The 14,894-nt window shown below is 38.2% G+C and overlaps 1 protein-coding gene across 1 annotated transcript in view; it reads right to left on the bottom strand.

Annotated features, from left to right (window-relative positions):
* Window positions 1-14,894, bottom strand: part of Best2 (bestrophin 2) — a 48,703-nt gene that overhangs the window by 15,811 nt on the left and 17,998 nt on the right. The window contains exons 2-4 of the mRNA XM_071783159.1: window positions 10,932-11,042; window positions 8,204-8,375; window positions 4,772-4,901 (exon numbers count right to left, since the gene is read on the bottom strand). Coding sequence (XP_071639260.1) covers window positions 4,772-4,901; window positions 8,204-8,375; window positions 10,932-11,042 — 413 coding nt within the window. The remainder of the gene's footprint in view (window positions 1-4,771; window positions 4,902-8,203; window positions 8,376-10,931; window positions 11,043-14,894) is intronic.

The raw sequence follows: 14,894 nt of genomic DNA on the forward strand, positions 1-14,894 counted from the left end.
TTTCTTGCTCTGCTCTCGCTGATGTGGACTTGAGGATGCCACCGATGATGATAATGATGATGATGATGATATGACGACGATGTTGAAGATAATGATGATGATGATGATGATGACGGCCAGCAGTGTGATTCCTGAAGCCTTCACAACTGGCGGAGCTGCCGAAGAAGGCGAAACGGCAGCTCACGTATCGCCAGCGTGATACCGGAGAGTCTAGCCGATTACCACCTGCAGTCGCAGCTAGATTATGGCTCTCATTACGCCGGCTATATTTAACATCTAGTCCCGATATAACTGCGAGGAATCTTTCAGATCCCAAGATAACTTCCACAATCGCTCGCCTGGGTATCATCTTCTGACAGAACAACACGACGATCGCGCTGAACGAAGCTAATAAGTTGCTTGCCTCGCATGGATTGATGGACGCCGGGCATATCGTGAAAGAATGTAATTCTATCTGAGAGCCATTAATCTGATAGCAAGTGCATTTAGAATACGCAATAAACCGACGGATCATGGTCTTGAAACAGAACGAGATTGAAACGATTAAGTGATATCTGTGGCGGAGCCAGAGGGAAAAGCGTACCGGTGCGTTAACGGTGAAAATCAATGGATGATTGCAAGGAGGTCTGTGCGGAAAAGAGAGAAGCAAGGGCGCCGTACGAAGACCAAGAAACTCCTCTCGAGGAAATCGCGAAGACGTGACCGATGATTATCGAGCAACGCACGGCATTAGCGCATCGGATCGGCCGCAATCGCATCGGGTTATTTCTGTATACACCAGGAGGAAGAAGCGGCACGCAAGAACGAGAACAGGATGAGGAGTATGAGGCGGAGGCATGAAGAAGCCCGCGCCAACGTCTGCCTCGGCTCGGCTCCGGGGAATAGAAGCGGCGAGATGCCGGCGCGGTGCGCTTGCTCCAGCGACGCGGCCACAAAACAAGGAGTTGACGAGAAGGAAAAGGAAAAGGACGAGGAACTGGCGCCGGCGCTCCGCGTTTCTAAGCGGTCTCTCGCCGTGCTCGTTGAAAATTACCCGGACGCACGTGAAAATTGCCTGTCGGCGCGGCGCGGCGCGCGAGAGGCAGTCGCGGCCGACAGAATATAGACGAGCGCGACCGCCGTCGCGGCGCCTGACGATTTCCAGATCGTAATTCGCCGGGGGAATTGGGTACACGCGGATAATTTCGACTTTCAAGACTCGAGTTTCGAGATTTCTTCTCGTCGCACTGTATAATCTCACTCGCGATCGTTCGCGCGATCACAGACACGCGACAGAACGACTTTCTGCTCTTTCAGGGATCTTCGGCGCCGAGGTTCGTCTCGTTATTGAGTGCATTTGCGAAACGTTCGTTTAAAATATAAATACAAAGATTTTCAATTCATGAAGCCATTTGTAGCTGTCAAATTTGAAAGTTAAGTCGAGAATAAGACGTTTCTTTCATTCGGAATTATTTGATTTTATTGTTGTTGGAAAAATACGCGATAAAGTTCGTATTGTTGTTACTGGGATATAAGTTCGAGCTTTACGCGACTCCTTGACAAATATATACGTAAATGCTGACACGAGTCATAGCGGCAAATTTATTCCGTGTCTTTCGCAATACTTCATCGATGTCAACGACCACTCGTCGGACACGCGCATGCATGAAATCGTTTCGAATGACGTCCGTTGCAATTTTGTATTTGCACACACGCATATACCTACACACATGTTTTCTCGAAGAAGATATCTATTGAGCGCGGTCAATTCTGCGAAATTTATTATCCGTGACTTTGTCATAGTGGATATTACATTCGCGTATTATGCAGCTTCAAGTACGTCACATTTTAATTAAAGACACTATAAGATAAAAACCAATAGTTAAAATCTTTTTCGTATTATATGCTTCTACTCTAAAACCGTTGTCTTCTAATCTTGAATGCGATATCTATTTTTACAATATATATGATATACTTCCTATCAAAAACATAATGTTTGTTTGGAGTTTGATACATGTACGTAATTGCATACATAATGTACACATTTGCGTCAGCAATTTCTTGCTCATAACTTTGTCATATATAGATTGTCTTGATAGAAGTTGTATTTCAAAGGGGAAACACGTCATTCTTTCCTTCCATTTACATCTATTTCTGAATGATCTTTTATCATGCGTGTTATGCATTAAAGATTTTGACCTTCGCTGAGAATACATATTCTAAATAATTTGCGTATTTATTGCAAATTTGAATGTAAGCATAGCTCTATTATGATCTATCATTTCCATTTTCTCTCTCATAAACTCAAATTATCAAATTAATACACATGTTAAATGATCTATTTGTATCAAGTCAGTATATGAGTAGCTTGTAGAAAATGTCTTCTTTTTGTACTTTATCGAATTTTTGCAAAATTTATAATGTGCGAACACCTTTTGCGCGTACTTCCTCATTCTTTCCTCAAAGGCGACAACGATTGTAATGTCCTGCTTGCACAACGTGGGAATCGTTACATTTCTAATGCGCATGCCGTAAAATATATATCAGCATTCCGTTGACATTCCTTCAATTTCATCATGCATTTAATGATTATCTCATTATATGAAAGACTGTTTTCCAGTAAAATCCAAAAAAGCTGGCATCGCTTTATTTATAGAAATGCAATGCAATTTTCACACATACATTATTAATGAGACTGTCGCGCAGAAAGCATGTCGTCGGGTAGATTTTGTTTCCACGATAGTAAAGATTCCTCCTATTTAGATCCTGTTTGTTTTTCTGAGAGCAAAGCTTCGTCGCGCCGGAAAGTTTCTTTCGCGAAGTCATTTCCATGGAAGAGCGGGTTCTTACCGTAGATTCCACCACTTATATTCCTCGATCTAAGGATGAATGGTATTCTCATGTTCATGGAGCATTCGCGAGATCCTTGTTGGAGAAATGCGAGCTATTTCTGGAGTAACATCCGCTCTGACAGTCGGATAGTAAGAAACTAAACTTAAATGTGCAGGCTTCTTTGTAGACGATATAATTACAGGAAGTAGCAAAGATAACGTAACAATCGAGAAGATAAATCTTACGTCCGGATAATGAAGATTGATAACTTGAAAGAGAATCTCGCTTGAATATAATATTGTATTATTTGTTTTGCCTTATTTGTTTACCAGCTTTATTACACTTCTAGCGATGAAGTTAACAATTTTTGTTTATTTTTTTAGAAATTTAATATTTATACTATCAAAGGGGAGGCGAGTTGCTTATTTAAACAGATTAATTCAACTGATATAAATGCGAATTAATAAATAAAAGCAACCCGTAATAATGTCGAGTTACTTTTCATTAAAGATATTTCAGATTTTGATGTCTGTCTCATTAATCATATTCATGTCTACGTTATGCATCGGTTGTCAAATCCGATAGTTATCTGTAAATTGACATATCGATAAGACAAAGCTAAACGTGAATTATCGTCCGTTTGCAACGGATAATAGGTGTGCGGTTGTTCAACGTTGCGCCGTTGAGTACCGCTTAATGCGCTAACTGCTGAAACATACGACTTTGTTTCGCCGTCATCCATTATTTCGCGCGACGTCTAACGCGCGACAGAAGTGTCATAGTTGTCGAGCGTTCAATGGTCACGATATCGCTTATACGATTGCTGGCGCAGTCGCATTCGAAGAGCGGCGAAAAAAGTCAGAATTACCAGACTGTCCTTGCACCGTCGTGGCAGTCATGGCACACGCGGCGCAGCTACATTATATTATATGTTTATGGATGATGCGGTGAACGCGGTTTTGTCCGCCGATACGCGCCGACTAATGGAAAGGTGGCGCGTAATGTGATAAGAGTGCCGCGCACTGAGCTCCAGCACAAAGAGGAAAGTGATTTCTGCTCAATGCAGGTAGGACATTATTTTCATTCGTTGCATTCGTCGATTGAAAGAATGGCTGGACATCGAACGAATTGAAAAAATTTGAACAACAGTACTATTGTCGGTATCGTAATTATTGAAGGTATCTTTGACCGTGCGGTGGTTATTATAGCGCTCCAGCAATCGTAAGCAGGAAGACATACCAACAATGACATTGATTACACTAACAGTAATATTGCACGAGAGTATTATTAGAATAATTATGGAAAATATTTCAAGATCTTTTAAAAATTTTTTTTATCTATAAATAAAAAGATCTGTTAGATGTGTAGATATTTGTACAAACTGAAAATGACCATAGAAAAAATTACATCAACAGTCGGTTAATTTTTGGAGGTGGAGAAAATATCATGTAAAAAGACTTGAATGATCATTGAATGTTTACTGAAGACATGGGCAATATTAGCGATCATAAAAAGTGGCACTTGATCGCAACGATCCGTGGAAGTCAAGGTCTAGCTAGCTGAGCATTGCTGGCTAAGCACAATGTCCCTCATCGAGAGAATAATAATTCACGATGATTATATACATTAGAAATCTTTCCAATTACAATTAGTTTTGATGAGCTATTTTGAGAATCTGTTATTATAATCCTATTTAGGACGAATGTTTCGTCGGGACGATTTCGTTGATGAAATGAAATATCGGAATGACAAATATATTAATTTGATCTCGTGTTCTGCCTTCGTAAATTAAGCACGATCACAGCAATAAACGTTTTCAAGAATATTTTTGCGAAATCAAGTTCAATTTCCGCATGCTTCGATTACCAATATCACGTTACGATTAGAAAGTTCAAGATATCGTCTGTATCGCATTTTGCATGCTAGTATTACCTAAATTTCGAAAATGTAACTTACTAACCTACATCCACCATATGTTGAAGAGTCGGGAAACGCCTCTTAACGCGGAGCGAAATCCTTTGCAGTGTAATGACGTACGCGAGCACGGCATACCTCACGATGTTGCGTCTCATCAATCGCCCCCGTTCGTCCTGAAACAGACAAACAGTCATACGTGAATTATATTTTATATGTCTTTTTGGTAAATTTAAGATGAGCGCGTTAATTCTTTTAATGCATTAATTTTTTTTACTAATTTTAACTGCTAGCTCGCGCAATAGATTTTAACTCGCGCTAATAAATTTAGAAACCATTCGATCTGCTGTTTAAAGTCACCACCTTAATAAAAACCTGAATTTGCAATAAATCAGTATCGGTTGAACGGCGCCGACTTCAAAATTCGTTTTAACAAATGCCAGACACGTTTCCACGTCTCGCACATACTTTCCCCTTGTTCTCTTGGCCCGACGTTACGAGCTTCTCCCTGGCCACTGCTACCGTTTTAAACTGTTCTAATATTAGTCGGAGAAAAACCCGATGACGCCTGCTATTTTCTTTTCTTTCTTGGACATTGACGCGCACTTTTGTAACCGCGTTTTGCAATCCACCAACGGCCGCAATCGCTTGGAGGAATATCAATTTAATCGGAAATGATCGACGATGTCGACATTCAGATTTTCCGTATGCTCAAACTGTCACAACTTTGAAGGAAAATTAGTTGAAGATTGGAAATATTTTTGAGATCTTAATTTATATAAATTGCAAAAGATAAGTCGGAGTTAGTTTATATTACTAAGATATCTTTTCTTCATGACTGTCGATACCTTATACATCACACATTAATTAACATCGCCTCCACGGAGCGCGGAGGTTCCTTGCATTCTTCGCTCACCAGCGACGATGAGCTATAAACCTTCTCAGGCACGTAGAGCTGTCATAAGAAATTACGTCAAGCTTTATTGATTGCATGGCAGTTACAACCGCGTTGAAAAATATTTAAAAAAAAGGGAAATGGTAACAATCCTTCATTCTTGAAGCGATTCCTTTCTCTTTCCGCATTTTCTGAATCGTCTTTCGACGTTCGTAGACCACCGTTATCTTTTCTATGGCCTTATCATCATCTTCCATTTGCACGTACGAAAAACGAGACAGACTCCTTCCTCGGAATTCTGCGACTTACCCGTCACGCATGTAAAAATGCCCAGTTTGGCAGCTTTGCGAACGACCCTCCTCGTGGGGAAAGGTAGCAGTCCGAACGTCGATCGTCGTTTCGCATTACAATTGGATTTCAATGAAAGGCGCAGCTCAGAAGCCCCGTGTTGACTACTGCAGCACTGCTCATTCACAAATCGAACACTCTGTATTACGCGATTACATGACCGGGCGTATGTATATAACCGTGGGCTTGTTCCGTGGCTGAGGACCTTGTCCCCTACCTACGTGCAAAAATTCCATCGGAACCCGTCGTTCCTAGAGATCCACTGCACCGTACGCACGCAATTGCATGCACGCTGCGCTTTGAATCGAAAATGCCCGAAAGAACGTAACAACCGGTAATTTTAAATGTCGTTAATACGTCTAAAACACACCTAGTGCAATTTTGATCTCACTGAAGTTCCTACCGAAAGTTGTTTTAACGCGGAAATTTGATCGTTTGAAATTATAATTCGCGGCAGATTACTTTAATTTTATGTTTAATGCAAATGTACTCCAACATATTTTATCTATATATTTTATATAATAACAAATGTATTTTAAATTCTACTTATAATATACTACTTAACTACTTATAATATAAATTGGATATTTTGCGTTGCGCAAATTTATTGAAGTCGAGATCGTTATCATACCATTGCAAATTGAGGAGAGACCACAATGAATTCGTGAATCATTGGCTGAAGAAGCCCGTTGTACATAAACGCGATAATGCTTCTCGCACGAAGGTGGAATGACAGTCAGAAGGTAGACAAGGAATGTAGCGAAGTGTTTATGCGGTAGCACAAGTATATCTTTCTCAATGCAATAATAAATGTATAATAAAAAATGTTAGAAAATCATGAAATAAATCCAACGTTCTTTCATGCTCCGCGGTGTAGTGCGACACCTTAGCTAGCTTCGGATTTAAAGATCCATAATTTGACATTTTCAGAAAAAATAACTGTACGCATGGCGGGACATCGTGCAATCAAACCGCTTTTTCTCGAAACTTTCTCGAAAATCGTTGCATTCTGGACGCACGTTCCATGCGGTTTAATATATGAAATTAGTGCTGGAGTTGAGTGTGTGAGGCGAAGAGGGCGGTTGCATAAGGAAACGATTAAATCGTTTAGTAGCGATTGATCGACTCTCGCTCTATTAATGTAACGTCGTCAGTAGCAATTGATGGCTGCAAGCCATCCACCATGTGTAGTACGAGTTTAGCACTCGATGACCAATGGACATGTATTTTATTAGAAGTCGAAGTAATGGATCAGTATGTATAGTGTATAGAAGAAGAATATATACGTGTGTATATATGTATATATAAGTGTGCATGACGCGCGCGCGCGCGCGTAGGTTCGTCCTTCTTTTTCGCCATGGTACGTTGCACTTTCACTCCGACACTGAGTCATTGACCAGAGGTGGAAACTTGCACCGAACCGCCTTCGTTGTCCAAATTAAAGCTCTTCGTCTCACGACTGGAGAATCATCCTCAGAGAATTTACGAAAGTAATTGAAAAGAGTTTTCTTAAAAAATTTATCAAGTATCAGCAGTAAGATCATAATAAAACAACGATTGCTTGAAATATTGAAAATATCGAGGATGTATATATTTTAGTGTACTAAAGTAAAGACGCAATTATACTTAAATTATGCAAATGCGTTTGGATTTAAAGAAAAATAAATTAACTTTTATCGCTAAACGAGCATGCTTATCACAACTAAACCAATTATAAATACGAACGGGATATTTATTTATGTCAAGGCCCTAGCAAATAACACATTATAATCCGTTCCCTGGCGTTTGTATTAGCTATGTAACCGAATAAAAAAAGCGAAATTGCCACCGGCTGCGAAATTATAGGATCATCGTCCCGTACATTTTTTTCGCTTCTGGGCGTGGCATGACTGGATTGGCACCTACTTAGGTTAACGACACCGAAACGTGTCACGGCAATTCATTAGCGTAATGAGACCGAACGTAACACGAGCGACTACTCGAAGCAAGGCTGCATCTATTAACGTTGTCGCGGGTCGCTTTCTTCGCAGGAAAAAAAAACATCATTTTCGCTAAAGAGATTGCTTAAAGTTTCTTTTTTGCATCTGAAATGCTTTTATTTCTCGCAGTACTTTTACGAATAAGAATAGCGTTTATCCTTTCAAGAAGAACGCTTTGTTGCCACCATATTTTTAATCATATTTGAGACCAACAAAGGAATCCTTTTCTCGCGCGCGATGGACAGGTTCTACTTACGTTTCCAGGAATGGCAGCGCTGATGAAGAGGGCCAGATTATCCGGCCAGGGCAAGAGCTTGTACTGCTCCCACCATCTTTTCACAACAAGGCTTACGTAGAATCCCAGGACGAACGACATGGGTATGGATTCGCTGGAGTTGCCGAAGTAATAACGTATTTTTTCGAAAATCCTGCAGAAAAGATAAAAAATTTTTTTAACAATTTATCAATTACTCAAACTTTTGTTTCGTGTTTCATGTTAAAACAAAATTTCTTTATGCACATACATTTTAACCATATTATATCCTTACATTATTAAATACTGTCATAATTAACAAATATGGTAAATTAAAGAAGAGTAATAATATAAATAAGGAAATATTTTCTAAGGGATTGCAGAAGGCTAGTCCATTCGAAATGTTGACGTGAATTTGAATACTGTTAAAGTGTATTACAATTGTGTATTAGAATTGTCTGTACAAACTCGCGTGCGCTCAAAGTGGAGCAAGGTTGAGGTGATATACCGTCACTCGCGCACACCCGAAGACAACTATCCCTCTTACATGCTGATCAGCGTTGATAAATGCGGATTTCTACTTTGTTTTGGCGACTAACTGCAAGCGAAAGCGCAAATCTGTTTTATCGAAAGCGTCTTCGAGGCGAGTCTGATTCCTTCCTCGCTTCGCTCGTCAACATCGGTTATTGCCTCGCAACGGGTCATTTTAAGAAGAGCGTAATCACAACGCATAAAAGTAGCCGAAGACGGTTATGTTTACGACTTCGCACATCAATTCTGACCGATTAACGCCGCGATTCCAGGATGTCTCAGTAAGTAGGTTTATGTTGGAATTTCCGCGAATAACTGGCCCCGTATTCGCACTCTTGAGGTAATATTGACTTACCGTTACCTGAACGTACAATATCATGGCCACAAGGAACTGATATTGATATCATACGTAGTCATTCGAGTAACGACGCAGCAGTATCAAATACTTTCTCTAAAAAGGCACACTCAATAAAGTAATCTGATAATTTAAAATACTTTTTACGATATATCGTAAGAAGCATTTTACATATATCGAGACACGAAAGGTATTTTACATTTGTCTAAAAAAAGACGCTTGTCAGATAAATCTGAGTGCGAAAGGGTTTTTGGAATCTCAATGAAGGATGATTAATCTTGCAAAGCACCGCGTGCAGTCCGCTTAGCTCTGTTCAGTAATGCTGAATCGCTTATTTCATTCTTTACCCTCGAACCTAAACCCGCCTTAAACCGTCTCTACAGTTCTAAATTTAGCACGGACGAATCGAAGCAATTTAAAGGAGAAATCTTTTTACATCCTTGCGCTTTCTTCTGACACTTCTTTATCCCCCTTTTTCAGCCCCGCATAAATAACAGGTTACGTTTTTATGTCTCCTTTTAACGCCGGACACAGACGCTTGTCCAACACGTTTCATGATGTAGTTTCTTGCGTACAGGAGGACGCATCAAAAGAATTCTTTTAAAAATTGTACATTGTAAGAAATAACTGCATTGATGTTTAAACGATTTAAGTAAATCACAGAAAAAACTATTATGTCTGTATTTAGATATACACAGTAAGTACATAGTAGATTGTAATTTCTTAATACAAATACATCACATAACAATAATATTATTTGTATGCAAGTGTTACGTTTTTTTTAAGTGTAAGCTTATTGCATTTCTACTTGAATATGCGCCGTAATTATACTTTTAGTTAGACAGTCGTTTGCATTCACTGTAGGAGTCCATTGGGCATTGACTGTCCTTGGATACGAGTCACCCGCAGCGATTGTTTAATGAATTTACAGCGAAGACACGAAAATACATTTTGCTGAAGATAGAATATCTCGATTAATTTCACAAACAATGCGATGAAATAGTTCACAAAATTAGTATGCAATGGTCAAGTTCTTACTCGCGAAACAATTGCACTCTTTTAATATGATTAGAATTTAGTATAATTTTTATATTTACAAATTGCTGTTCACTAATATATGTTAAAGATCTTTATCGCTTGGCTCTCCCGCTTGCAACCGATCGAACATCATGAAGGTAAACGAAGGAAAGGTTACCGAGTGTCCTGCGTGGCAAAAATACAACAATGAATACCAATAAAAAAAAGAAGGTATTGTAAATTCCTCGATGTTAGTCGATGATACGCGTGACCGTGATCAAAGTGTTTGGAACCTTCGGATTTGCTGGCGGGCCAAGGTTGATATTGCACGGGTTTATCTACGTCCATAAAATACAGTTATGGCAGCGTACGCTCACGCACCAGCCGGACGATCGTTGAATTCGGCGTTATTCCTGATAAGAACGCGACAAACGAGTTAATAATCAGCGGAAAGTGCGGGATAAAATCGCTGTTCTCCTGGCCCACGATCAAGAGCAGACAAACATTGTCTGCTCAAATTATTTATACGTACATTGAACACGTTTCCTACCCCGCATTGCCTTGAGTTCTGCTAAATCGAGTATTACGCTTCCTGAGTTTCCTCCGAGGCAATTTGTATTGAAATTATGGCCGGGAATAATCGTCACCGAATGCGAGAAAGAATTTAATAATAAAAAAATGTGCGCTGTCGCCCTAATATCAATGTACGAGGATTTTATTCCGAAACATTTCTTTTTCCGTTCGAAATTTCTTCAGCCTTCCGCTCCCTCGTAAAGAATGGAATTTACGAGAGTTATTACTTAGTTCCGGGTATATTCGTATACTCACTGTCGTTGGTGCTCATTCAGCACGTATCGATATGTAAAATTGATGAGGTAGTAGAAGAATAGGTATGCCAGTAGTTCTCGCCAGATTAGCTTGTAAACGGAGCCACGCCATCTGCAAGAAGAATCCAACAATTTACTTAAATAAATTGCATAAACGAAATAATAAATAAACAAATTATTCTTATCTCACTGTGAGAACCCATTACTTTGAGCATAAACCCTTCGATTTCTTCAAAAGCTAATCTTATGATATTCGAATAAGTGACAACTTGCGCAAAATTGTATGATGTGGTATAATAGCACATTACATTTTAAAAAGAAATAGTCTTATTTCTTCACATACCTCCTTCTTGCGTTATGATAAATTATCCACATTGCGCAAACGTTTAAAAAAAAAAAGACATAAAACAGTCATTGCGCTGACCGAGACTTATGTATTCACCTGAACGCCTCGTGCTCTAAGTTAGACTGAATTATAAGAGCCAGATATCCGTGATACCCTTTGCTTAATAACATCGTAGCAGATGCAAGGATTCGCTATTCTCGAACCATAAAAATGAGCGAAATCCATCTTTCATTTTCTACTATCGTCCGAACTTCCTCGTCGAGTGAATGAACTTCAAGGTATCGACCATCATCTGTGCTCTTTTCAAGCATCCTTTTTAAATGTTTGAGAAATATCAACGCTTCCTCGATTCCGTAATCGTTAATGCTTCGAACGTCCCTACACGCATGATCGCTCGCTTGAGAAGTATTATTGTCACCATTTATGAATTAATTTCAAAGTATCATGGATATTAATAAATCGATGATACGTCGCCTCGCGTAACGCACGCGAAACAGGTTTTGTCTGAAAGAGGAAGGAGGAAGAACCTTATAAACGAATTATCTCACAATTTCCCTTTCAACGAGTTACCGCTTCGTTACCAATACGATCAGTACAATCGGTAACAGCTAAATCATTCTACAAAATCGTAAACGGCATGTGCGCTTCGGAACCGGCTAGGGAATTAGCGAAAAGTGTGTCACGGCTAAATCGATTTTATGAGTTTCGAAGATACGCTGCTTGCGCGTGATGTTCCCCGAACGTAAAAATGCACCATGAATATTTTATGGTAAAATCAGATATCGGTCCGTGATGGTGACGTAATAGGAAATATCAGAGGCGACTTTATTCTATAATTTTTATCTTTTGCATTCTCCCTTCCCAAATATAAACTCACTTAAAAATCAACAAAACAACTAGAAATATTTTTAAATGGCATTCAAGAATGAATTATTGTTAGCCGCTTCAGAAACAATGACTTTCAATGCAAAACGAATTCCTATGTATCCAACGGATACATGCAGTGTAAATGGGGTCAGAGTGAAAAGCAGTTTATAGATGTTGTAAAGTGGATATGTCAACCATTGTTTGATAATGGAGCTATGAACTATGTCATTTGTTTCCATTCGCATGGAAGACGAATGATTCATTTATTCATTGGAATTTGACATCCTGATTTACGATAAGATTTCATGTCATACGGTATGTTAATTTTAATATTATGAAATACCTCGTGGACATTTTTCCATGTAAAATGTTAATACACATGTGTCATTTTAAGTATGACATTCATTCGAAACAAAATGTCCGATTTTTCATTGCGCGTTTAACAACTGATGCACATGTCAAACTGTCAGCTTACAAAACAGAATATTTACTTGAAATATTGAAAATAAAAAAAGCACTAATCAACAAACATCACGCCTCTCCAGAGGGAGAAAGATATGAAAAGTTGTAGCGGATATCCGCCGCATTCAGAGTAGCTAACTTGCTGTACGGTCACAAGACCGTAACGGTACCGAATGACTATTGTGCACAATAAATTCACTCGCAGCTGATATGACAAGGATCAAAAGAGCGAAAATCTCGAGAGAATAATTGAGGTGACGCGTATAAGGTGAAATAATAAATCGCGTTAACCGCTTAGATCAAAAGAATTCCTCCGATGTGATTGTATTCCAATCGCTAGAGTTGCGTAAACAGGATTATTTCCTTTCGATAGTGGCTCTTCTGCTCATCAGCCAACCCGTAATTACGGGAAACTGCAGCTAACCGTTGTTAGCTATATTTTTTTGACGCGCAATACACCACTAATCAACATTCGTGATCGCGCCATCGCAAATTGCAATTTTGTAAAAATAATCATAAAATTTATACACACATACATGTGTGGGGCACAATTACGTGCCTTTAGTCACCGATTAAGCTATTTGCCTAGCGTATAGCAAACACTCGTTACCGTTGATATTCATTGGACAACTTAACCGGACTATTACGCGGAAATAAAACGTGATTGCATTTCTTATTAAATGCTAACAATAAGCGTTTTTAAGTGCTTTCGCAGAATAAACTTATATAAAATGCATTTAAATTATCTATTAACTTGTAAGTATATAATTATAAATGCTATTTTGTTTTTATTAATCATCTTTTATGAACGTTTACTGTAATATACCTTGTTGTATTAATATTAAATCATTGTACTAGTAATAATCGGTCTAAAGGTTTTCTATTTGTAATTACGCGATTAATGAAGAAACACCTTTAAGAAAAATAAGTGCTTTATCAAATCAAATCCAGTTACTCCAAATGATTTTAAAAAACTAAAAAATTATAAGTTTTTTTTTATAAACGTTTGTAAACTCTTTTACATTAGGAATTAATATATTATTAAGAGTTAATCCATTTTTTCAAAAAATCCAGTTTGCATACATAATAAATTAAAATTAGCTTTGACGTGGAGATATGAAATAAATGTCAAAATAATTTTGCTTCAAGGAATATATTGATTCTTTCAAATGAGTCACGAAACCGCAAAGTTATTTTCGCACAATGATAAAGTGCTTCTAGAAAACTTATTACAGTTTATTTTTGCTTCCTCATAGAGGAAGCTTCGTTTTTCAAACGTAGCTGTGAAAGAAATTTTTGGTCCTGAGTGAAAGTATGACAATATCTCATATATTTTTCAAAAATTTCATCGCATTTCGACATTCTTAAAACATGTTCCGAAACACCATCATAAACAAGATTGATTCAAACACTTGTAACTGAGTCGGACCTTGACATCGCATTTTTTCAGTGATATTTATTAATTATATAATGTCGCAGAGACGCGCGAGGTTCCGCCTGCTAGCAATAAGGAAGATATAAGAATTGTGTCGATCGCTTTTAGTCTCACGGGTAAATGACGTGATGAGACGTTACGGATATATTGGATAACGACGGAAGGGCATTTGGTTATTTCCTATTTGTGTGTCAGTGGGTCATGGTAGGAGGCAATGTCCCACGTTTTTCGTACGTATACGCCGACACGCCCGCGAATCCCTTCACGTGTTTCATGCGTGCGTATACGCACATGAAGGTACGTACATGGGTAAGAGTCATTACATCAGCGTGGCTACAATTGGGAGAACCCATTGTATTGTTAATCAATCCACATGACGAATGACGACCTTCGTTTAGTTCATAATTTCTTCCCAAAGGCGAAGGACACTAAAAATACGGCTTTAAAATTAGTCATTGCGATAAAAATTGTCGAAATTTCCAGTTGCATGCGAAATCGTTGAATAATCAATTGTCAATATATGATTTTAACTATATAAATATATATAAATATATATATATAATATTTAATCATAAAAATATATAATTATATTAGATTGCATTAGGTGGATGCAAAACAATGGTATCAATTATTTACAGATTATCGGAATATTTTAATTAATTTATGATCTTATATTAATTAAAGATAAGCGTAATTAGATTCTGTGGTCGATACGTTGGCGTTGTATAATAAACTGAAACCAGAAATATAATCACTTAATCATACGTTACGTATAATGCATAAGCATTAATAACTCAATTTAATATCTCAAAATATTGAAAAGTAATAAAAGAATTGGCTTAATATTTTAAAGA

Source organism: Temnothorax longispinosus, chromosome 7 (assembly GCF_030848805.1).
Source record: "Temnothorax longispinosus isolate EJ_2023e chromosome 7, Tlon_JGU_v1, whole genome shotgun sequence".
Lineage (NCBI taxonomy): Eukaryota > Metazoa > Arthropoda > Insecta > Hymenoptera > Formicidae > Temnothorax > Temnothorax longispinosus.